This window comes from Protopterus annectens, chromosome 10.part0 (genome assembly GCF_019279795.1).
Source record: "Protopterus annectens isolate FY-2018-M chromosome 10.part0, PAN1.0, whole genome shotgun sequence".
NCBI lineage: Eukaryota > Metazoa > Chordata > Ceratodontiformes > Protopteridae > Protopterus > Protopterus annectens.
In genome coordinates, this window is record NC_056744.1 from 1473304346 (window position 1) to 1473329911 (window position 25566).

The following is a 25566-nucleotide window of genomic DNA, read 5'->3' on the forward strand; positions in this document are numbered from 1 at the left end:
GAACACAACCCTTGATCCTTAAGTTCTGGTAGTGAGTTTTTTTCTTTTTTGTGACACGAAAACAAACCACTTGATCAGAAGTAGTGCTCACATACTTTTTTCAATTTCTGACAAAAGAAGCCCTTTAAGAATCTAGTCTACAGAAACTGCAGTGTTGTCATAGCTGTTCACTTTACATTTATTTTTAGTTCTGTGTGTCTTCCAACTGTGGAAATGCAACATTTAGCAGTAGTGATGTTTCTAGATTATTTATGCTAGCAGATACTTGTCATTTTCCATGTCTAAATTCATTGTGAATGAAGCATTTACATTTGTATCATCTAAAATATCACTTATCTTGGTACATTTAAACATGTCTGGCTTATGTGCAACTTTCAAAGTCAATGTTTTCATTTCTGTTTCTTCTGGCTTATGTTTTACAGATGTGTCTTACACTTATTATAAGGGTTCCATGCACCACTGGAAACATTCTTCAGGTAACAGCAAATGAACCTGTTATCATGTCAACTTTTATTTATATATAAATATATAGTTAATTCAAGTCTATAAAACAAGACATTTTTTTCTGTCACTAGACCAGTTATCTGATGTTCCTCTACACACATTTCAGGTGAAATTGCTTGAGCTCGAGATTCAGTAGCATGCAAAACAAAAAAAAAAAAAAAAAAAAGATGAATGGCATAATGCCGAACACTGTTTCCTGTAGGAAATCATTGCTGGTGCTGTTTCTAAATGTGCGCTGGCAATTAATCACTTCTTCTGGAAATTTCAGCCTTCTTCAGGTTGGTGCAGCTGTGAATTTGGAATATATGTATATGCTTTGTGGGGGGTGGGGGCCCCTCAGGCGTACAACAGTTAAAACTGATTTTTTTTCACTCTTCTGATTTTTGAGCATTTTATTTCATCCTTTCAGCTCGTGGACTTTAAGGAAGTCAACATTTCATAGAAGAACGATTATCTGAACATGGTTCATTAAACCCAGCTAGGTGAACACAATACATTTTAGAGAGCCAGAAAAGGCAGGTACTTTTATTTTGCAGAGATACTGAAGTAGCTTAGAAGCTGCTTATATAAACAACAAAGGCAAGCGAGTCTTTTGTCCAGAAAAAAAACAAAAAACAGCTTTTACTTTTAACTCTTTGGTATTATTTTGTTTAGAAGGGCAGAATTTTAGTGATGTTGGAGAGGTTGGGGTAGGGGGTGAAGCGAAATCACACATTATTGACTCGCTCTATAGTCTTTATATCTCTCAGAATAATTGATTCATGTCCCCTGTACGTTTAGCTATAAAAATAGAAGTCTTTCCATCTGAGAAAGTGTCTACAGAACTAATTAATGTAGTGATGTCATGACTCAGAAAAATTAGATGTAAAACTAGCATAACAAAACCAACCAACCTATATAAGCACACTGTACCTAAATAACAGGAAGGGGTGAACTGTTTTCAGTGAAGAGGTTTATTGTTTATGTGAATAAAACAGGAAATGGAAGTCTTTTTCCCAGTTTTAGAGCTTAGTCAAGATGCACCAAGTACTACAAGGTCCTTACTTGTTATGCACCTGTGACATCTGCTGATTGGATCTCTTATGCCCCCCCCCCCCCATACACACACAAAACTACAGCATAGCAAAGTGATTAACATATTTTGTAGCTGTTCATTGATTTGATAATTCATTTCTGTCAGCTGTCTGTGTGGCAGTGTTAAAGCTGTTTTAGCATTCTAAACTGTAAAACACTTTGTGCTACTATACTGTTTTCTTTCTGTGAGTTGAAGTACATTCAGGCAGGTAAAGCTCTATGTAATACAAAGAATTATGGTCAAGTCTTCGATTATACCTATTCGTTAGAGAATTCTCAAAATGGTTTCAAGATATACACCTGAGCTTTGCTCTAAATGTGAATTTCTTGAAAACATTTCTCAAACACATTGACAAACTGGTTGTGATCAGTAACCTGATCATAATAAACCACAGGAAAAAACACACCTCCGCAAGCATATACAATAAAGGGTCTCCTCCAAAAACCTGTTGGTACTTGTCGTTCCACAAAAAAGCTGGGTCACGAATAAAATGTAAATGAATTTATTAAATACAGGGAATACAGGGAAATGATTTGGCAGCTTAGGCTGGATGCCTGTGGCCCATATGGAATGAACGACCATCTTTCCATAAAACCAGCTCTTAAAATCCTATCCAACAATCCAAAAATAAAATAAAAAAAAAAAAAAAAATAAAATTATATTAAACAACAATATTTGAGATGTTATGGTAGCCAGATTATACATTTTTACCATTAGCAGTACGTATGGTGTTTTTTTAGGTATGAACTATTAGTTTGTTACTATTTTTTAACATTGGAACAACTAATGGTGAAAACAGTTAGTGTAGCTTACACATACATATAATTCAATAGTAAGGTCCCTATTCTATTTGGGTTTGATTTATGGTGACTCCTGGAGTTAACATACGCATGTCATTTTAGGATGTACTCATAATATAATTGTCATTAGATATCCAATTTTATGCATTAGTTTATCAAATTTTAAATTTTAAATGTGGAATTAAAAAAAAAAAAAAAAAAAAAAAAAAAAAAAAAAAAAAAAAAAAAAATAAAATAAAATTATATTAAACAACAATATTTGAGATGTTATGGTAGCCAGATTATACATTTTTACCATTAGCAGTACGTATGGTGTTTTTTTAGGTATGAACTATTAGTTTGTTACTATTTTTTAACATTGGAACAACTAATGGTGAAAACAGTTAGTGTAGCTTACACATACATATAATTCAATAGTAAGGTCCCTATTCTATTTGGGTTTGATTTATGGTGACTCCTGGAGTTAACATACGCATGTCATTTTAGGATGTACTCATAATATAATTGTCATTAGATATCCAATTTTATGCATTAGTTTATCAAATTTTAAATTTTAAATGTGGAATTAATATTGTATATAAATTTTATTGTTCATTTTACTATTCATTAATTTCTTGTGTCTGGAAGAAATATATATTTATTTATGGTTTATTTTTTATATTGTTTAAGTTGATCAACAATACATTATGGAAATTGCTAAGTAGTACTTTTGCATATAATATTTATTGCTCACATTATTGGATACACATTCTGTTAATTATCCAATTAAAAGGAAATGTATTTAAGGACAGTTCATTTGGAATTAGATGGATTCTGATGAAGTCTGAAGGTGATAGATGAAAGCGCGCTCAATCCCACTGTGTTTGTTTTATCGTTTGGTGTTTTAATAAATTCATTTACATTTTATTCGTGACCCAGCTTTTTTGTGGAACGACAAGTACCAACAGGTTTTTGGAGGAGACCCTTTATTGTATATGCTTGCGGAGGTGTGTTTTTTCCTGTGGTTTATTTCTTGTTCGTGGAGAGGAGGTGACGTTGGTTAACCTGATCATAATCCTTTGTGTTATTGAATTTCTCATAAATAAGTCTTTTCCTTTTAACATGGAGTCACTGGCAGTTAAATTACCTTATTTTTGTCTCTAGTTAGTGTCTCACCCCACCCCCTGCAGAAAGTGCATTCTAAGTTACCAGCCTTGACAGGGCTATATATCCGGAGTCACTGTCCATCCATGGGGGAAGGGAGGGAAGTAAATATTGTGAAAAGAAATAGCCAGGGAATTGTTATGGCTTGGCTTGTATAGGCCCTAGGGCCGATAGCCTAGTACCAACCTACGAAAAAAAAAAAAAAGCACACAACAGGTGGAGTAAAATGAACTGAGAAACAAACTTAGCTGTTGAGTAATATGAGAATCAGGCACCCGGGCACCTTACGGACATTAAACAAAAAAGACATCTCAATGCACTGGCTAAAAACACCCTCACTTTTCCCGAACACAATGTCTTTAAATTCCACTTCCTGGATACACTGGACAATGAAGCCTTACAAGGTTCTTTCAATGACCGTCTTGAGAAGAGGGAGCTAGAATGGCAAATTAGACTTGAGGTGATTACACGCCCAAGCCTCAACACTCATCTGTCCATCATTAACATTCTTAATTTGAGAAAACTACATCACCATGCTTACTACTGACAAGTTGATAAGTGTGCATTTTTCCAAGGACATAATGACATGTAATCACTCATTTCTCTTGCCTGCTTTTTCTTTTCTGTTGTTGCTCTGTGTTAGTTTGTTTAATTCATCATATTTTGGATTTTAACTCGTATTTTCCATGCTATTTATTGGTCCTGTTTAGGTTCCCCTTTTTACTGCTCCTAACACGTAGGCAGATCTGATGAAACACCAGGGAAAGCACTGGTCCCAAGGAAACACTCAGGACATGGAAATTTTCTAAACTGTCCAATGTTTTTTTTGGTTTGATTTACGTAATGGTTTTTATTTAATAATTTTTCTAATGCTTATCCAATAGCTATATTGTAGATGTATGTGTTTTGACGTGGTTTATGTTGTGAATGAAAAACCGACAGGCCATGATGGCAGCTGCACACTAAACTATTGATTGCTCTAATGGCTATGAATTTTAAAATGGAATCCCATTGCTGCTCCTAATACCCACATATATGAAGTTCTAACAAAGGACCAGGAAAAGAGATGGTCCCACAAATACGATAAGGACATGAAGGTCTTTAGTTTTCATTTCCATTTTTTATTTCTGTTCTTATTTTTATCATCATTTTATTGTTATTTTTTGTTATGATTTGCATACTTTCTAAGTTTACTCTACAATTTTCATTTTTAGTCCCTACAAGCGAGAAACCTTTTTTGCTGGCTATGAGGGTTGTAGCATTCACATCAAAAGCACTCAATGTTTTAAAGCCAACTTTTAATACTGACTTTTCAGATAAATCTAACATTTGAATTATAGCTTCAGGTCACAATGCTTTACCATTACTTACCAAAGTACCCAAAAAGGGGGAGACGGTCTGTGACAGGTAACATGGCTTGGCATTTGATTGCATTTGGCTTGATGGAGGGTGCCCTTACTTCGGGGCTTCCCTTAAGAATAAAGTGCATTCTGCATTATTTCCTCCTGTTGGGCTTACCTCCGGGTTTTTTCAGTGGCTATGGAACCGATGCTGTGTGGGAAATTCATTAACGGCAGCACGCCCACTGCAGGGATTTTACCACTGTGAATCCAAGAGTCAGCCTTTTCATGCATGCACTTATGGTTTTTCACAGTGCTTGATGCTAACAAGACAAAGGATGTGAAGTTGTTCTATTTCGCCGCTCATTCTTACTGCTGGGTTCGGATCCCATCCCTCGGCTCCGAGTCAGCCTATTGCAAAGCTCGAGGTGTTCAAATAGCTTGAGGCCAAGTCTCTATCCCATGATGCACCTAGAGTTACCTCAGATCTAGTTTGCCACTGCAACAGATTGGAGGTTCTCATTAGTTCGGCAGGGCCTGTAGGGATAGGGCCTCCTTTGGATCCACGGTCCTGAGAAATATATTCCCATGAGACACCCAAGGTAGATGTTGCTTGGGACGCTACCCATCAGTAAGAATGAATGGTGAGCTAGAACAACTTCACATAAAGAAGTTATGTACTTACCATAGCGTTCCATGTGAGTTGTTCATCTTGCCTTCATTCTTACATCCCTCCCTTCTACCCCCACCTGGGCTTTTAGATGACCGAGATGCTTGATCCATCCTGGTTGTTCAACCCTTCTATACCTTCTCTTGGGAGTGATAGAATGACATATGGTATTGTTATACGCAGCAAACAATATCTGAGGTAACTCTAGGTACGTCATGGGATAGGGACTTGGCCTCGAGCTATTTGAAGACCTCAAGCTTTGCAATAGGCCAACTTGGAGCTGAGGGATCGGCTCCAAACCCATCAATAAGAATGAAAGTGTGATGAACAACTCACATGGAACATTATGGTAAGTACATAACTTCTTTTTTTTCGAGGTGAGTCTGTGGTGTCTAATAGAATCGTTTTGCTCCAGTACGCTTAAGCAGGTTTTCATTATCACAGTGGTTCAGTTTGCAAAGCGACCATAGAAGGATCCATATTTTACTGCCTATCCGTATTTTTATTTTAATACCTATTATGTTACTGTACTGTATTGTATTTTACTGCCTAACAGTATCCCTACACTGATTATTCCCAGCTATATAGCAAGGCACCATTCCTGCCACAGTCAGTGGCTGGATTGCCTTTCCTCCACCTAGGAACCCCGGATTCATTTGCACACACACTCTAGAAGGAGGAGCACTGTCCTTTGTGCCATACTGCCTCCTGATTGGCATTAACGGGCCCACATCCCCATTCCATTTTCACCACTCTATCCCATACCTAGTTTCACTACTTGTCAATTTCTCTATTAACTCATTGGTTGCTACAAACCTGGATCAACTCCAACCTGTTTTCTCTTGACTAGACTTCCTGCTTGGTCTTAGCTATGCCTGATTGGTCTCATTCCCCGCCACTAACTTTTTCCCATTGGCTCTCTGCGTCTGGAGCTATCCAACTAAAATCAAAATTAAAATTAGCATCAGTAGTCTCCCTCCATTGGCTGATGGAACACTGCTTTATAGCACCTATCAGATTCCCTTGACTCCTTCATTGACCAGTCATTTCACGTTCTTTCATACCCATTTCATGGATAGTAAGGAAACAGTTTTGACAGTAATAACTGTTAGAACAAGCTGAAAGTATATATAAAGCACCTAATGTCTAGTAAATATTCAGTGCTCATCTGCCTTTGTTAAACTTCTTGTGTTCAATGAAATTGTGAACTGTACTGGAATAAAGTTATTTGACCAAACATCTACCAAGAAGCTGGATTCATTACTTTAATGATTTTAACAACATGTTATTATTACTTTAATGATTTTAACATGTTATTCTGAATGAGCTGATGGGAGTTTTTTTTTTTTTTTTTTGTTAAGAATTATTTTTAAGATTTTTAAGAATTAGCTTACAACCTTATGGAGGATGTGTAAAATATAAAACTCGAGTATTAAGTTTCATTCACACCGTTCTGCAACGTTGTTTAATATTTCAACTTTACGAGCTTGACAGCTGCTTACTCTAGTAACCTATTTTATTGAGTTTTGTCATGGCCACTGCCACAAGTCTGCTAGATAACAGGGATAAGGGTGGTGATTTTGCCCTCAAGGAACATTTTACCATGGATCTGTGTACTAGTTTTATAGTAATATGAGAACAAAGGAATTAGAAAAGAAACAGGGAGTGAGCAATAAGGAGAGGAGGTGAAGAAAAGCTAAGTAGGCATCAGGGATGGGCCAGAAAGACAATAAAAAGTGTCAACAAAGCAGAGTTATCCATTATTTATATCAAATACCGCCATTTCAATCTTCTGGAAAGCATGGGTTGAACAAGGAAAGGGGTGACAGAAAAGGTAAAGAGAGGAGAGGTTAGAACTGAGATTATGGAGCACAGCAGTATCAAAAGTGGACCTGTTTGAAGGGCACCTTGCTTAAATAGATCTGTGAGCTGATAACAAGAGGGTCTGAGGCCTCATTAAAGGCATCAGAGGTTAAAATGAAAGAAGAAAGAAAAGAGAGAGAATTAAATGAGAATAAAAGGAAAAGAAAGAGAAGCTAAGAGAGGAGAGGGGATTGAAAAGGGCTGCGGGCTCATACATTAACAAGGAGACAGATGCACCTACAAGCCAGTGCAATGGAATCAGACCGGTACTGGAAATGGGAAATATGTCCAGCTTTGACTGAATTATTTTCTTTATTATGCATTTCTAATTAATAACTTGTGTAGCCTTCAGATGTTTAAAATTCATTAATCTGGGGAAGATGCAGGCGGATAAAGGCCATCACCTGTTGACCAACATGTTGAGGCTAATCTTAAATGTCTGGCTCAGATATGTAGAAAAAAATGTAAAGGGAAAGAAATGATGAGGGGATAGCCCAGAACAGACTGAAGCTGTCGGATAATTATCCAGTAAGAAATAATAACTAATGCCCTGTAATACAATAAATCAAGAAAGGAAGGCTGTGGTGAGTCACGAGGTTACATAATAATGGCAAACAGCTAAAACAAATGCAATAAAATGCATACAGTTGTCATGGGAACATTCTCAACATACTTTTGTTATGCATACAAACATGATTAAAGGCAATGAAAGTCTGGATTTATTGCAAGAAACATGATTTTACACAAGTAGTGCAACTTCTTTGAAATGCAAAAAGGTCTTTCTCCCCTAAAAAAGAAAGTGACAGCAACATGTTTTTTAAGTAGTAGGGGCGGCACAGTGGCACAGTACATAGTGTTTTTGCCTCACAGCAAGAGGCTATCTAATTTGATTCTCAGCTGGGGTGCTTTCAGTTTGGACTCTGCATGTCCTCCCTGTGTTTGCATAGGTGTCTTCTGTGTGCTCCAGTTTCCTCCCACATTCCAAAGACATGCAGTAGGTGGATTGGACTCTCTAAATTGGCCATGGGTGTGAGTGTGCATGCGAGTATATGGTATTGAAGAGCAGCCATGTTAGGACTAGCCATCCAGCAGTGTGAACCTTGGCTCAGTATGATTGTCACTGTTAGAATGACACCCTGACCCCATGTGTAAAAATGGGAAAAGGGGGTTATGAATTTTTGGATTACCTGGCCATACACTTCATGGCAGGAAAAACCATTTAAACTGGAAAATGCATGATGATATTTTAATTACTTCTTCTTCTTTCGGCTTTTCCCAGTTAGGGGTTGCCACAGTGGATCATCTGTCTGCTCATGATTGGCAGTGGAGTTGTACAATGTCGAGCTGCCAGCCCGACGCCCAACCTTCCACAGAAGGCACACACATGCACACACTCACACCTAGGGCCAATTTAGAGTGTCAAATCCACCTACAGCATGTCTTTGGGATGTGGGAGGAAACCAGAGCACCTGGGGGAAACCCACGCGACCACAGGAAGGACATGCAGACTCCGCACAAAAGGCACCCCAGCCGAGGATCGAACCAGAGAACCTCTTGCTGTGAGGCGGCAACGCTAACCGCTGCACCACTGTGGCCACCCATGATATTTTAATTACCAGAGAGACATAATTGTGATAATATCATAATTTTTTTTCTAAAAATGTTCACAACTGTCCTGATGGGATGGGATATTTAATTTAATCGTGGCATATTTAAAATGGTTCCACATTTTAATCACAGAAGAATATTTTGTTTTTGTTATACAGATATCTTTAGAGGGTTGTGAAAATCATTTTGCTTCAATCTGAAAAAGCTACACTTAATATTTGTGAAGTTGTTTAAATATGTTGCTGTGATGCCCGTGCCCTGGCCCAGCAATCAAGGACCCTCAATCCTCACCACTAACACCAGTGAGGGGCATCTCATATAAGAGGAAAGGATAACAAATACACACAGTAAAGTGCAAAAAAGAGCACACAGAGATCACAGTCAGTCTGGGGCTGGTCGCTCCCTTGCTCTCCATTTCCCCAATAAGACTCCCCACTGGCACAGCTATAGGGTCCAGATCTCAGCCTAGTGGGCAAGTTAAAACCTCCAGCACCCTTTCTGTCCAACCAGTGCTTCTTGTCCCTGCCCATGTAGCTGACACACACACACACACACACACACACACACACACACACACACACACACACACACACACACACACACACATACACTTTGAGAAGAGTTTATGCAACCACACAGACACTCCTGGGAAAGGCTGGCACAGGTTCTCCAGCTGTGCCCCTTTTTCCCAGACTATACAGTAGTACCAGCTGCCACCACCCACTAATATTTATCAGCTACTCAAAGGCCCTTAAAAGGATGCCCAATTATTACTGGGCAATATTATTATCCAATTGGTAGTATAACTAAACAGTCAAGGCTTATTAGATTGACTTGGTACAGGATCACTATATACATGCAATGTTCTCTTAGAGCTTAACTTATCTCTGCCAAAAACAGCCACAGTTGAAAGGTTTTAAAATATTTAATAATAAATAATAAAAATAGAAGACAGTACTTTTTACTACACAGTGCTAGTCAAGAGTTCAGAGATCACAGAGAAATACTTAAAATAATTCAGTGGTACAGTTCTGACATCACAGAAAAGCACTTGGTCTAATCTTTCTAATTTCTAGCTATTTCTAAGAGAAAACACAAATCTAAGATAAATTTACATATAGAGCAAGACAGTGCTGAGTTGGATGGTCAAGACAAAAATGCTTAATGCTCTCTAATTCTCTCTGTTTTTAAAATCACATTCCTGGTTCACATTACATCATTCTTCACACTTTCCTGGGTTCCCAGGCTAACAGAAACTACATTTACATTCTTAACATCTCCCTTTGTTATCTTGCAGCTGGTCAGGAAGCAGAGCAATAAAAATACATTTGCATGTTTAAATCTAGAAATTTAACTCTTGGTTAAAACAATAGAAAGAATGTCTTCATTTAGACATTTTGGCACTGTGTTTAGATCAAAGGGTCACCACAGGCTTTACTTGGTCAGCTTTCTGCCAGCAGAGTGCACTGTTGTTACAATTTTTTCCAGTTCCACATGTAACACTATTTTTACCCTTTAAGACAACAAGCCTGTGGTTTACTTTAATATTTACAGATGACAGAATTATCTATACAATTCTATCTGGCTAGGCTGGCAGCCTTCACAGTTGCTATTGTGGAAGTTGCTGACAGCAGTAATGAAAACTGGAATAGCTTAAAATAAGAATTTACCAAATCTAAAACAATCTTGTAAGGATTGCTTTTGAAAATAATTCTAGGACAGAATTTCAGAAACACGCTCAGGATTCAATAAAATCCATGTAGGCTCTGTGTAGAACCTACATGAAAGGTATCCATGTACATGGCTATGTCTCCTCCGCAGCAGCACGCCATACATATTAATTATGGTGCTTTGCTGAGGGAGATTACAGCAAAATGGATACTGAATCTGTGTAAGACTGACTTTACAGGCTGTCCCTTAATTCTGGACTGTCCGTAAAAAATCTGGATAGTTGGTAAGTACAGCACAATACCTTTTGGCCCACTAAACTGGACTGAAAGGTGTACAAGGCATTTTATTTCATTAAATTACAGCAGACATCTGCTAGACATCTAAAAATCAAAACCATGTGTATTCAGTTTTTGTAGTTCTGCAGTGCTTAGCAATGCAAAAACACATGCAGCGAAGCTGCGCTACACTTGCAGGCACATTCACAGTATATCTGAAGATGTACATGCTCACGTCACTATTCCAGTGACTAGATAGGTTGAATCATGACCTACAGTGTAATAGGTCCCAGGTTTGAGTCGTGGGCAGTAATACTTTTCAGTGTATTGTTGTGAAAGTGTGCCAGTTGACTGAAACATCCATTGGCTTTAAATTCAATAATTGTTACATTTAGAAAAGCTGTGCAATGCTAAGCAGCGCTTGAACATGGTCAGTGGTCTTTTCCAGTCTACGCATAGCTAAGCTTCACTTAAACTTGGTTTGTGCGAGTCTATGTGGTGATGTGACGTGGCGTGTTTTTGAAAGTTACACTGTGACATGTAAGGGCAGGAAAGCAGCCTATTTAAAGGCCAGTAGGAGGACATTTCACATCATTCCTTGGAGCCTGACATTGGCTCTACGTATGCTGGTGTTTTAGAGGGATTACATTTTAGGGCACAGAAATGAGGTGTGCAGGAATCCAGAGTTTTCATTAGACTCGTGGTACAACACCATGAACCCTGGCTGTTGCAGGTGACTACCAGGACTCTGAGTATAAGTCTGAGGCCTGGGATAGTTTGGCCATTGACCTAACCAGTGAAACTGGTATCCCGTGCACTGGTGAGCAGTGTCGTCACCACTATGACAACCTGTACCATAGGACGAGGAGAACCTTGGACACCTGGTCCAAGAGGCTAGGGATGGGCACACCCCACAGATATGTAAGTATGTTTTCCAGTAATTTATTAATATAGAACTTGAATCTGTGCAAAACTGGTATGCTTAATGGTTTCTTTCTCTTACCAGAGCTGCAGAAGAGAGGACTTGCAATGTACAGTCCCATGCAAAGAGTTTGACTAAGAAGAGGAAAGCATGTGGTATGTAAGAAAATCAGTACATTAATTAATGCATAACTTAATAATACAGTAAAGTAAATACAGATATTGCAGTCTTAACAGTTATGTATGAAATACTGGCGACATCATACATTTTTATTAATGTGTCAGTGTATACCTGAAATGTTAAAGCAAGTTAAAGCAGGTAAGCATGCAGTACTGTGTAACATAGCTTCCAACCATCAGTTAATGTTGTGGTCTACCCAGATTAAGACTCACTGTTGTGGTTTGCTTATTGTCTGAAATATGCTGTATATTGCACCCAATAAATTAATAGGATAAATAGGTAAGTTAACAGAAGTCCTAGACAGCCATCCATGTGTGTACCTGCCACTTCTGAAGAAACAACAATCAGTAAACTGTAAAAGGAGATGGTGCTTTGATAATTAAGTTTTTCAAATAAAATGTTCAGTATTCATGTACTCACTACTTGTGAGATCTAATCCGACAACAGCCAACTGAGAAATGTAGAGTGTTCCATAATGTGTCAACATATGACATAAATAAATTCTGTGCAATACCCAGATTAAGGGTCAAAGCTGTATTCTGCTCAAGTTGTCTGATGTATGAATTAGGTTGCAGTCAATAAATGAATAAGGTAAACTGGTAAGCTAACAGAAGTCCTAGACAGCTATCCATGTGTGTACATGCCACATTTGAAGCTACAGTAATCAATAAACTGTTAAAGGAGATGGTGCTTTGATAATCATGTTTTTCAAATAAAATGTTCATTATTCCTTTAGTCCCTGCTTGTGGGTTCTAATCCCATGCTACCCGATTGAGAAATGTCCAACTGTGTAGTGTAATCAGTATACACGAACATACCTCTCAGCTGTCACGTTTTTTGCAGGATGTAGTGACTACTGCCCCATTTGTCTGGTCCTTTGATTTGTAGGCATATGACATTACTTAAAATTCTATTTAATGGCAAATCTGTTATCAGAACACCTTGCTACTAACGTATGATCACACCATGTAAAAATATTCCCTGTCAATGTGCCTTTGTAACACCATTGTGCACGGCTTGGCCCATAATGTCCCATGCTAACAGTTTGAGAGCTATGTATGTGCAACATCATATATACAGTATAAGCAGTCAGTATTCTCACAAGTGAAATCTAACATACCTAGAAGTATGTAGTTGGAGTATGTGTAGTTATATTATCTGTGAAGTTACTAAAGATGTTCTTTTCTCTCTCACCCCACCCCTTCTCTTATTTATTAATTATATTTATTATCATAATTTGATATTATTATATTTTGTAATTATCTCTTATGCTGGCCTTATTTATAATTTAATATTGCTTTGCTGTTAAAAAACCTTTCATTTACATTATTTATTGCTGTGTTCCTCATTATATTATTTTCAATTTTTTCCCTTAATCATTATTGTTTATGTTATGTTATTAATTACATTTGTTTGGGTTATGTTTATTTTTCCTTTATTTTTATATTTCATTTACCACAGTTTGACAAGGTAGGCCGGTTCCAGTTGATCCACCTACCGTGGCTCCCCCGGCCGAGGTACCAGGGCCCAGCATCTCTGGACCACAGCCTGGTCATGCCCCCTCTGCTACCCTTGCACTAGCTGGTCCATCGGATAGTTCCACTGGACAGGCTGGGAGTGGTCCCCCTCTGGGAGTGCTGATGTCACCCATGATGCACTGCCAGGCATGGTGCATAGGCTGCTCCGCCAAACTGTTGGTATACATTTACACTGGATGGACAGCATGCTGTCCATCCTGGTGGGGCAGTCTGTCCCCAGGCACTGGCATTGACCACTGCCTCCACAGGAGCAGTGAAGATGCAGTGCTGACAGTCCCATGGGTGAGGACTTGAGTCACACTGCTACCTTGTCTGACATCCATGGGACTGGGATTCCACAACACCTTCCCCAACCAAGGTGTTCACCCCCCCCCCGTCTTGTTTCACACACCAACCCTGTCTGCTGTCTTGTCTGTCTGCAAAAGTTTCCTCATCTTCCCAACTAACCTCCTGCGCACATACCTATGTCCCTTTCCCAACATTCCACTCTCACCTTAAAATAAAATAAATGGGCACCTGTCCAAAAAAAAAAAAAAATTGTCCCATACATAGCTCTCCATTTTGTGCACACGTTCACTGCACTGGACATACTTAATTTAGTGCAGTTGGCTTGACATTGCATTTATGTTGTCATCACCCTGTCTCAGGGGGGAGGGTTATTGTCCAATTTCAGCTAAAAAAAACTGTTAAAGTGCACAGTCATTGCTGTAGAATAAATGGATAGCTTTGGTTCTTTCCTACACCCTTCCTGCACATACCTACCTACCTTTCATTATGTTTTCCCCCTTGCTTGCATCCCATTTCACCACTGTCCTATCTCCCCATTTTTCTTTTCTTTAAATAATGTTTGAGTGATGCTGCACAATGCACAGCATCGCTAAGCTATACTAAATGGCGGTATATTGATATGTGTATCGGAAAAATAGTAATCACATTCAAAAATTACACCTGCTTCCTATTTCAAACCCAGGACCATTGCAGCTAAAGAACAGTCCATCAACCCACCAAATCACACAGCTTGTCAATTAATATAAGTGTTTTAAGCAAAACATAGCAATTGTCATTTTCCTGTCATTAAGCATGTTTAACCCATGCTGCGCATCATACAAATCAGCTATAAGATTAATGGAAAAACAGGAGTGTAATTGGGACTCTGGAAGAGAAATATAAAAGATATTATAAGAAAATATATAAAAGCCATACACATAATAATAGATTTAAGTCGGCTATCTAACAGCAGATAAATGCGCAATTATATCTACAGCATGTAAAAATACATCTGCTACTTGATTAATGCAAAATAGGAGTTTAACTGGGTCTCTTGTAGAAAAATACATCATTATAAAAGCATACACATAATAGTAGATGTTAGTGAGGTATGTAACAGCAGACAAGTGTGCAATTATATCTACCACATGTAAGAATGCACCTGCTATAACAGTGACTCAGTAGCTTAACCTGCTAAATGCTGTGAAAACATTACTTTTTGGTCCACATGGTCCTGAGTTCAAATACAGCTGTGTCTAGCATTTAAAATATATATATGTGCACATCACCAGTATACATTCTAATATGTATGACTGTCTCATCACCTTTTTATCCACCCAAAGCAGTACAGTTTGAATGCCTACTTCTAAACAATGGCAGTCAAAGGCCTACAGATAGGACTGCATTTAAACAATTCCTACAACACTAGAATGTGCATAGAATGTCAGGTCCTGTATCAGTATGAATTTCCAGAGGATTTTGAATTATGTAATTCAAATGAGATCCAGTCATATCAGACTCCAGCCCACAATGATTTGCTAGTGATAGTACAGACAACCACAGCAGCACAAATAACATGCATATATGGAGGTCGTGCTAGAAGCAGCTGTTGCCAGCCCATGTTCCAGATGACTACCATGACATAACACACAACTTGGCAGTTATCCAACTTTTTGACATAATGGTTAATTTACCCCCTACCTTGTTGTAGGATACAACAGGCATGTTTACTTTGTTAATGATACCTTTGGCTAACATACTTAACTTAAACACTTACCTTACTTTCCAGTAGAATGGGTTCAGTCTGGCTCTGGTTGTACACCAAGGCTGCCACAGGTCACACAGTTAATCTTAAGTGTTGTTGTCCTGCACATTTTGTAGCCTCTCTAACTATGCCTGTTGCCTGCAGCAGCAGCTTCAGCCTGTAGCACATACATCTGTATGTAACAAGTTGGTAATACAAACATTCTCTCTGTGCTGACATAATCCCTACCCTAGTAATTTCCAACTCAAAATGTGAGAAGGGGGACGGAATCTAAATTGAGGCCTTATATATTGTTGAGTAGTTGAATTGGATTGGCTGATTATACAGCAAATCATCTGTGTATTTTGCATGTAGCATTCCTGAACCACAGACTGGTTCAGCGACAATCACCTGCTAATGAGAACCATTTTAAAAAGGCATACACTTAGCTAGGAGAACCACTATGTATGAGTGTTAGTTTTTATGGTTAACTCATTCACACAGTACTCGTATAGCTGTATCTTTCAACAGAGGAATTTTGTACTCCATCAAGTATGTAACCATTCTGTTGCCAACATGATGCATATGTTTGAATATACTTATGGGGAATGGGGATTACATCAGTAAGCCTTTCTTAGAACTGTACTGATGACATGCCAGTGATCTCCAGCTGTGTTACAACCTACAGAGGATGTGGAGTACAACAAGGGTATAATTCTCTGTGTTAACTAGTCACATAGGTCTCCTGAATTCTTCCTTTGTCAGCAGTTGTAGTAGTGCCCTGCTATTTTGTTGGCATTGTTGTTTATACATATGTTATGGGTGGTTTATTTTCTGCTGTAGGGTAAAACTACAATGGACTCCTGTGTTTGTTGCATAATCATACGTGAGTATCTGTCAGGTCACAAACAGGAGTGAGTCATTATTGATACTATCCTAGTTGCTTCCACAACCTTTGTATGTTTGACACACCGTTAATTACGAGATGTGTAATCAAGTGGGGAATACTAATAAGCTTCCTTTATTAATGTATCTCTACATACTGTACTCCCACATATGTGATACTGACACGTGTTCTCATTTATTTGTATTTCAGGAGATACCATGCATGTCAGATGCTGTGCACCTTTCACTGAGGCAGAAAATGACCTCATTATTGAGGCCTTGAGACAACACTACCAAGTCCTGCTATCCAGAGGGAGAGCAAATAGGTAAGAATGTGCAGCCTTGTAGGATGAACTGTTGCATAACATTAGTGCTGTTGGACACCAGTATCACGCATATGAGCAGGTGTGACAACGTGACACCGATATGATCAATTTGGCATGCAGATGTACAGTTGACATGGCCAGGGATCAGAAGGTCACTGGTGGTGGACCTGCAGCAGAACAACCTCTGTCAGCCACTGAAGAATTCCTGGTGAACCATGCAACACAGGACAGCTCTCAGGCATCCATAATTCAATATGTCGTGGATGTAGGTGCAACCATTTCCACTCAAGAGGAGCATCCAGGTATGCTTAGTTGGATCAGCACTGGAATACTGTAGCATTCAGTGTGTCAGGGTGCACATAGTTTTACATGGGTGTCAGGTGCTTGGGTGGGGGGATTAGCTGCAATTTTAGGCTCATGTGCAGTTTGTCACCCACATGCTTCTTAACATAGCAGCTGCTGTAAATGTGAGATACTTGGACGTATTAGCCCTGTTATACTGTAACACACAGTGCTGTTTACATTACCTCCCTTCACATTTTTCGAGGACCATCAGGAATAGGAAGAGGCTGTGCTCCTGCTGCTGGTAAGCACAAAACTGTTTTGTCAGAGATAGTTTTAGTTCACTGTATTTTCTCAAGTGTCATTGCAGGCCTGATGGCTGTATTGATAACGGTCTGCATGATTGCCAACTGTACAGATATTTTCTGACTGTACACAGTTTAGACTCATACCTATGCCTTGTAGGTGTGACCACAGTAATTGATTTGACAGTATTGTCAGGACATTACTGTTTGCCATAACTGCCCACTTTTGAGTTTTGCAGAATATCAAAATCATTCATGTTTTGCTCATGAGATTATTGTGTAATTAACTTTTATTTTGGAATAATTATAGATTTGAGTTAGAAAATAATGTCTTCATGTCCTATTGCATGAGGTTGGGGGTTATAGAAGTCTGTAATAGTAACAGCAGTTTATACAGATTTCCATATATTGCAATGTAGTACTGCAGAGCATAGTAGTGCAGGCATTGATTTAATCCTTTTCCCTTTTTATCACAAGTGACCAGGGAGGCTGGTCTGTGTCCCCTTCACAACCAGATGTCAGTGTCTCTTTAGACTCTGATGATGATGGTGGCCAAAGTGAGTCCCAGCTGGGGGTTGCAGGGGCTGAATCTGACACAGAGGTTGACATCCTTGTCCACCCTCATTATCATCGTACACAGCCAGTTTGGCTGTGCATACCCAGTCCCCTATGGCCACAGGTATTAGGCAGTTGGAGGGTGGGGACATTGAATAGGGAAGTGTGGCTACTGTGGCTGCAGTGACTGTCGACACTGGCCATAGCTAAACAGTTAGCAAGGTTCCACACAGGCAAATTTATAGGGGTGCTAGTAGGAGGCCTACTGTCCTTCCACCACCTGTTCCAGGAGTCTCATTATGGGTCACTTGGCATATGTTTAGGGTTGTCATGGAGGCACAGGCATATTCAGAAAGGAACTCTCAATGAATGCTCAGGGTTATGGATGCAGCACAGTCTGACATCTGAGACTGCCTCCACCCAGACCTCTCAACTGTCCCGAATTCCTCGGTCTTTACCGAGTTTTGGGGTCCAAATAATGGGATGCCACGATTCCCGAGTGGCACCCCTTCATTTCCGATTTATTTGCACTTGTATTTTTATTTTTTTAACTTTCGCGCTACATGTGCTGACGTCATCACGTCGCGATGCGCGACACCACCAGCCTGTCGGAATGCTCCCCGCATCGTAGCACATTTTCGGCTCTGGTTCAAATGCTTTTGCAAGCGGAATCACCAGAGCCGGAAAGGAGTAATGAGTAGTGTGCTGGATTTCTTGTTACGATGCGACTCGACTAGTGTGGTGGATCTGATTTCTCTAGAAGTAAAGAATCTCGCGCTGCCAGAAAGGAGTTAGTGTGTTGGATGCTTTTTGCAATGAGGAATCACCAGAGCCGGAAAGGAGTTACTGTGGAGGATTTCTTTACAAGAGAAGAAGCTTGCTGCCGGAAAGGAGGGTTTTATTTAGAAGATTTGATCTCGCTCAACATCTATTTAGAGGGAGGTAAGTGTGTGTGTGTGTCCCTAGCTACCACCATGTGTGAGGTGAGCTTTGCCCAGGCTTTTTTGTGCTAAGCAGTTGATGGAGAGTAATCCTGAATGATTTACCTGAAAATCAAAGATTTTAACAGGGGATACTGCAACAAAAATATGAGGTAAAAATCACAAGAGTTGAGAGGAAAGGTGAAAACAATTTGTTTTTAACTCCAGCTAAGCATGAGATGCTAAACTTTGGTTTCAAGAGGTAATATTTGCAAGTTATTTGGTGGAAAAAGGCATGCCTATATTAATTAGAAAGGGAGCACCCTTTAAGATGATCAGAAAGTTAGATGACCATTGTAGTAGATATGCTGCCTGTACAGGATGGCTCTGTAGTCTGAAGCAGACGTTAGCTATTACCTGTAAGATGAAACTTTCTAAGATATGCATAAAGTGAGTGACATTTAGGGAGGGATGCACTCTAATTGCCTGAGACTGGAACGCAGTTATAGAGACCATGAGTGTATACACAGAGTATAGAATAGGAACACAATCAGTTGTGGGCAGATATCTGACTTGCTATATTCTAGGTATGGGCATGATTGATATCACAGAGCAGTTCAACCCCCCCCCCCCACACACACACACACACAATTGCTTTAAACATGTTTTTATAGACTGAAGTCCTTGTCATAAATTCCTATTTTTGCTGCCCAACAGCATCTTTATTTAGTTAAGACTGCACATACAGGGACAATTCACTTGTCATCTAAGAAGTGAAAATGACTAGCTGTGGTTGTTTGCCCATTATTCTGACTTTGTGATTTGTGTAAAGAAGGTTGGAATACTTTAATATGTGGTAACTCTGTGGAGCAAAGATGAAATGATAGCCATCCTGTTTTATCACAATCAGACATATGAATTAACTGCTGGATGGAGGTTGTCTGGATGAAAGTAAACAAGCCTTTTGTCATTTACTCAGTTTAAACACGTGGCTTTGCAAGAGTAGTGTGCATTTGTGTGAAGGAAGGTGAAGTACTTAACTTGACATTTAAAATACGAATGACAAAGTAGGCTTAATTGCTGGAGAAGTCTGTGAAGGAATATTTGCTGTCTGCCATTGTTAGATCGTTACTCTGGCTTTGCAGGACTAATATGATTTGTTTGAAGCAACTTGGAATACTTTAATGTATGACAACTGTTGGTGTGGTGCAAATTATGCTGACAAGTGCAGAACTAGTGAAAACAAAAGAAGAAGAAAGAAGGTCCATTGACCTGCAGGGAGTAAGTCTTGAAACCATTCCCTGGTGTATAATTAGTTGATCACTTACTATTTATTTTACTTGTTTACTGTTTTGCTATTCAGTGAATATATATCTTTATTTTACTTCAGATATTTTGTTCCTTGTTTTTTGCATTCATTGACATTTCTGAAATCATAGAAAACTGATTTTGGGGAACAGATGACATCAGGAATATCATGTCATGCCTGAGCTGGATTTTTCCTTGCATCTGCTGTGTCCTGATGTCCAGTTTTAAGGATAGGGAAGCAGTCTTTTCTTCTAGGAGTGATACTGACTATATGTCGAACTGCTTGCAATTACTGTTTAAGAACAGCGTGGCATTTGTAGGGGTCCCATTCCATGAGCTATTTGGCACCCTTCCAGCCTGCTCATGTTGCAGTTAGTGCCTTCACTAGTGTACATTCCTGGACAGTATCCAGCATGTCCTGTAACCTGCTTCATTCAGCTGAGGAAGAAACCTTTGCTGTAGTGGAAAGGACTGTCTATAAAAGGCTTTCAGCCATCATGGGAAAATGCTTGGCATGTTTTAGAGAGCTGGAGCTCTTAGTGGAAGTAGGACTCACCAGGCTTAGTGTGGAATCTTTTCTTGAGGCACTATGCACATTAATGGCTTTAAAAATGCTTATTCTGTTATGCAATTCTTGAATTTAGAATGCTGTTTTTTAATGTACTGACTCCAAACAGCTTTACATTATCATCTGTTCTAGTTACGCACAAGCTGTGTTTTATCCTCATTTAGAATTTTAAAGGCTACTTTTGTTATTGCCATCTCCCTTTATGAATGTAAATATACATGGGACATGCCGACTGGGTTGGGCCCCAAAGGTAATCTTTATCCGCCACTGGCCAGATGCATTTTCTTTGGATGTGGTGTGGGTTCAATGCTGTTTCAATGAATGTGAGTTTCAAGGGCAAAGAAGTTTTAATGTCAAGCCTATTTTCATTGTGAGACAGTATTGCTTTGTTTACCAGATGATGTCTTTTAGTGTTTCTGCATTGTTGTGCTGTAAAATGTAAAAATAAAATCCAAATCATTGTAGAAGTAAAGCAGTATGCATGCATTAGTGTTTATGGTAAATGGGTTGAAATAGCCAGGTAACAGGACATTGGAATGGCTGCAGGGGGACTCTAGTATCATGTTTTGGTCGTCTGTTCTTCAGTTTGAGTTTGAAAGTTGGTATCCCACAATTCCATTGGAGTGGGTGGGGTTACATAATTATGTATGCAAATTAGATGTTAATCAGCGTACAGATTTGTACCTATTTTTCATGGGCCTTGTCCAGATTTTTGATTTTTCCAGGTTGAGAGGTATGCCTCCACCGTATTGCTGATAACCTGCTTCTGTTCACTGACACAGTGGAAAGACATTGGTCTGAGACAGATCGCACACTATCTGTGTTGGAACACACATTGTCTGTGATGGAACGTGTGGTTGGAGTTAAGCGTCGGCCTTGTGGACGTAGGTCAGCAACTACATCTGCTGAAAGTCATTGTGGCTGTACACACCTCCAGCGCTCCAGGGGGGAGTTTGTTGTTCACACCAAGATGTGGCAGACCATGGGCTGGTGATCCTGGGTGGTCCTGTAGAGGACACATTCCCAGCAGACAGCAGTCACCCTCAGGCAATAGCACAGCATCTGAACTGGGAGGGAGGTGCCACTGCAACTCCTGGCAGAGCCAGCTCACATATTTGGGGGTAGAGATGTTGAACTGTCAGTTCTACCATGCACGGCTCACAGTTGTCCAACATACCAGACACATAAGGCTAGCACTGAGCTTGGCTGTGTTCATGCAGACACTCACACACCACTGTCACATTCAGGTCACCTACAAACACACATGCCACATTTCCCTGGCCCATCTTGCCTGCTTCCCTTTCTGACTCGCATACAAGCTTGTCAACCTTTTGGGTCAGCTTAGGCCTCCTGCACCCCACATAGCACCCTGTGCAAGTGATGACACCTGTACCACATCTCTATCATCTCTCTCATGGATGCAGGGAAATAAAAATATGTGTCTGATGCACAGGGTGACTATCTACATTAATATGAACTTTCTTCATCCGGTGTTGCTTTTGACATGCTACTTGTACTGGTCATTTTCAGAATTTGTACGTTGCCATTTATAATGGCAATGCCATAATAATGTGTGTACGTTATGATGGATGCTGTTGTAATGGCTGTGACGTGTCACATGGAAATGTTTGTTTCTCTTTCAGGATTGTGTAGGACACACCTATGGGTACACAACTGCAATCAACCCATCAACTTCAGAGCACAGAATTGAATGTCAGCACAGAAGTCACGTCATCAGAAAGGTAACACAATATAGGTTACGAGGTTCATAGGTCCATATGTGTTTAATAGGCTAATGAACACAAGGGCTTCTTTAAGCCTAGCCGTGTATCCCTAAACACTGTCAAGGTCTGATACAATTGATAAGTGTAAGCAGGGTTTTGGGAACTGAAACATCTACAAGCTGGGGTGTGGGGGTTGAACCATCCACAGTTTCCCTGTGTCCATTATAGACATTGGCCCACAAACAGGTATGATTGTCCTCTTCCCCATTCAGTTGTGCAACTTGCACTTGATTTGCATTAGGGCAGAACTCTACTTCATATGGATGTGGAACCTGTTCCATATAGGGTGTAGTGTCTGGATTATATACCTGTCTCTCCAGCATCTCCTTTGTATGCCACAGTCAAGGTGTAAGTCTGTAGAACAGGTAATTCTGGTGCTACTTGTTTCGTGGATATACAAGAGATCCACAGTGGGGTCTGACACTGCCCTTTATGGCTGGCATACACCTTCCCTCCAAAGCATGTAGGAGACAGACTTCACAGATAGGGCCTTGACGTGGTCTGCATAGGACATGTTACGTACACCACATAGTGCTTTACTGAGGAACCTCTGTGGATGTTACAGTTGTCAGATATGCTTGGTTAGTTACACACCAAAGGTGGCATTGCACCAGTGATAGGTCTGATGAATGCTGATTACAGTGGAACAGTGGCTTCCTTGGATTTACATGCCATATCTTTGTTTATAGGTTACACAACTTAGAATGATGTCCAAAATATTACAGACGCATAACTGGAAAAGGCTAGATCACTATTTGTGTCCATAAGTCACTGACTTCTCGGCCAGCTGTTTGAGGTGATTGTTAACAGGGGTAGATGACTTCCCAAAGAAGAGTATTGTGCATTTCTTGGTATTTAGTGTTAGCCCATGTCTCTGACAACAACTGTATGTCTGTGTCAGCCCCTGCTGGAGAACATTTGTATCAGTGTGGGATTGAGTGACAGCTCCTCATTTGCATGAAGTCTGAGATGACTAGAATGTTGGATTATGTATCAGCTTGACTTAGGGGCTTATAGGTTGGTCCTCCACGAGACACTGCTCTATGTGTTAATATGTGTGTTGCTTTCACAGAGGGCATATGGGGCTGCTGAGAGTATTTGTTATCTGGACTTTCTCCATGAGCTGCTTGTGATTTATGTAGGTTACATGTCAGTGCCTCAGCTCATGTCTGCTTTGGATTTTGTGTGGTGGGTGTGATGTGTGTACCACTGTCTATGTTACTGACATTAGGAGTGCTTTTATGTGAGAGCTTTGCCTCCAGTGACATTGTATACATACATCTCTCACATACTATATCAGTTTGTTTGAAAATGAAGTGGTTGTTGGTAAACATGGGTCAATTTCTGCATTGCCTCATGATGCCCATATCCACCAAGGTGGTAAAGGTCACAATGGGAATCCTCATATCCATAGCAGCAGATCCTTTATTAGTGATTAAACAGTTGTATTGAGAATATCATGCAATGTCACAAGTATCTGTTCCGCAACTATGGGGACAACTCTTTGCACTGCATGCTGGTTGTCCTATGTGCAACTCAGTTAATGCTGTCATGGATTCTTAGAAAAATGTCACCCAAGGTGCCTGAGTCTGTCCAGAGTACTGATAAACACTAAAGGAGAAAGTAATACATACACCCTATAAAGTTAAGGTTGGAGTATTTAGGCAGTTATTCTGAAGTTACAGACTAATCAAGCAGTGCAGACTGAAAACAAACAATTACCTTATGAAGAATGCTGAAAAGAGGGGAGTTGCCTGAATTGCTGCTGCCTGGTTAATTCTACTGCTGTTCTCAACACAGCCTCACTGTGGTGGGATACAAAGCTCCTATTCTTTCTATCTCACCAGAAGCAAAACTTTGGCACCAGGCTCAAGATTAGAAGTGCGCCACAGCCTGTTTGTTGATCCACATACTTGTCACACATGATGCAAGGCTCTGTAATCTTGTTGTAGCCTTTTCCAGGTAGATGCTTTAATTAACAGCCACACCAGTCACTTGATGTTTGCATATATTATGCCTTGGGTTCCAAGGCTCATAGCATTTGACTAGGGTACTTACTTGATGGTGAGTAGGAGCACAACTGCTGCATCACAGCATAAGTTTAAGTCTCAGGTGACATAGATGTCCAAGGTTGCTCTATCAAGCACCACAGCAACAGTGATCCATTTTGGGTAACATTTTCATAGCAATTCATGCAGCCTGGCCTTCAACAGTGTAATGGTGTGATCTGTGTGACATGGATGTGAGGCCTACTGCAGAGGGGTGGCCACCTTTGGGCAATGTCTCTGTCCCTCCTACATGTCCTAGGTATGTCATACTGTACATTTATGTTCCCGCAACACTGAACTGTGTTCCCACATCATTTCACACAGCATTCATTTGTTGTCTGGTTGTTTGACAAACATTGTAGACTTGCAAGGCTAAAGTAATGACTGCAAAGTTGGGCAAGTTTTCTGTGCATGCATGGGCATGCACATCTTCACTGCAAAGAGTGCCTACAGAGAGCGTATTTGAGGCTGTGAACCCCAAGGGTGTAGCAGCATGACCCTTACTTTGCTGGAGTTGTACATTGTCACATTTGTAAGTATGCTATTGTGACCCTGCCTAATAACAGGATTATGGTTCATACAAATGCCACAAGCCTGGCAAAGCAGTATATTCAATCTACCATGTTATCCCACACTGTCATGTACTATTTTACCTTAGAATGACACCATAAAGGTAATAACATGTTACATGTAAGCATGTGTCAGGCAACTGCCCAATCATGGCCTGTTGTGTCATATACACAAGCAATAATCTATTGCCAGTGGCATTATCTCTGACTGTTGCAGAGATATCGACAGCGTCCCCAAACTTCTACTCCACACAAACACAATGTGTAAGAGATGCATGTAGATTAAAAACCTTGAATCCATGCTCTCTCACACACCTGTCAGTACATACGACAATGAGTGGGGTGTCAACATACCCACCTCACCTCCTACTCCACCCAAACCTACATCACACATACCTACATATGTGGAGGTCCAT

The 25566-nt window shown here is 39.9% G+C and overlaps 1 protein-coding gene across 2 annotated transcripts in view; it reads left to right on the forward strand.

The window, feature by feature from the left end:
* LOC122813661 (nuclear factor 7, brain-like) overlaps positions 1-25566 on the forward strand; it is a 351579-nt gene that overhangs the window by 305927 nt on the left and 20086 nt on the right. Inside the window, exons 6-7 of one of the 2 annotated variants that reach the window (XM_044086103.1) lie at positions 423-476; positions 22393-22491. In XM_044086103.1, coding sequence (XP_043942038.1) covers positions 423-476; positions 22393-22460 — 122 coding nt within the window. In that variant the 3' untranslated portion in view covers positions 22461-22491. The remainder of the gene's footprint in view (positions 1-422; positions 477-22392; positions 22492-25566) is intronic. The other variant, XM_044086102.1, reaches the window with a different exon arrangement.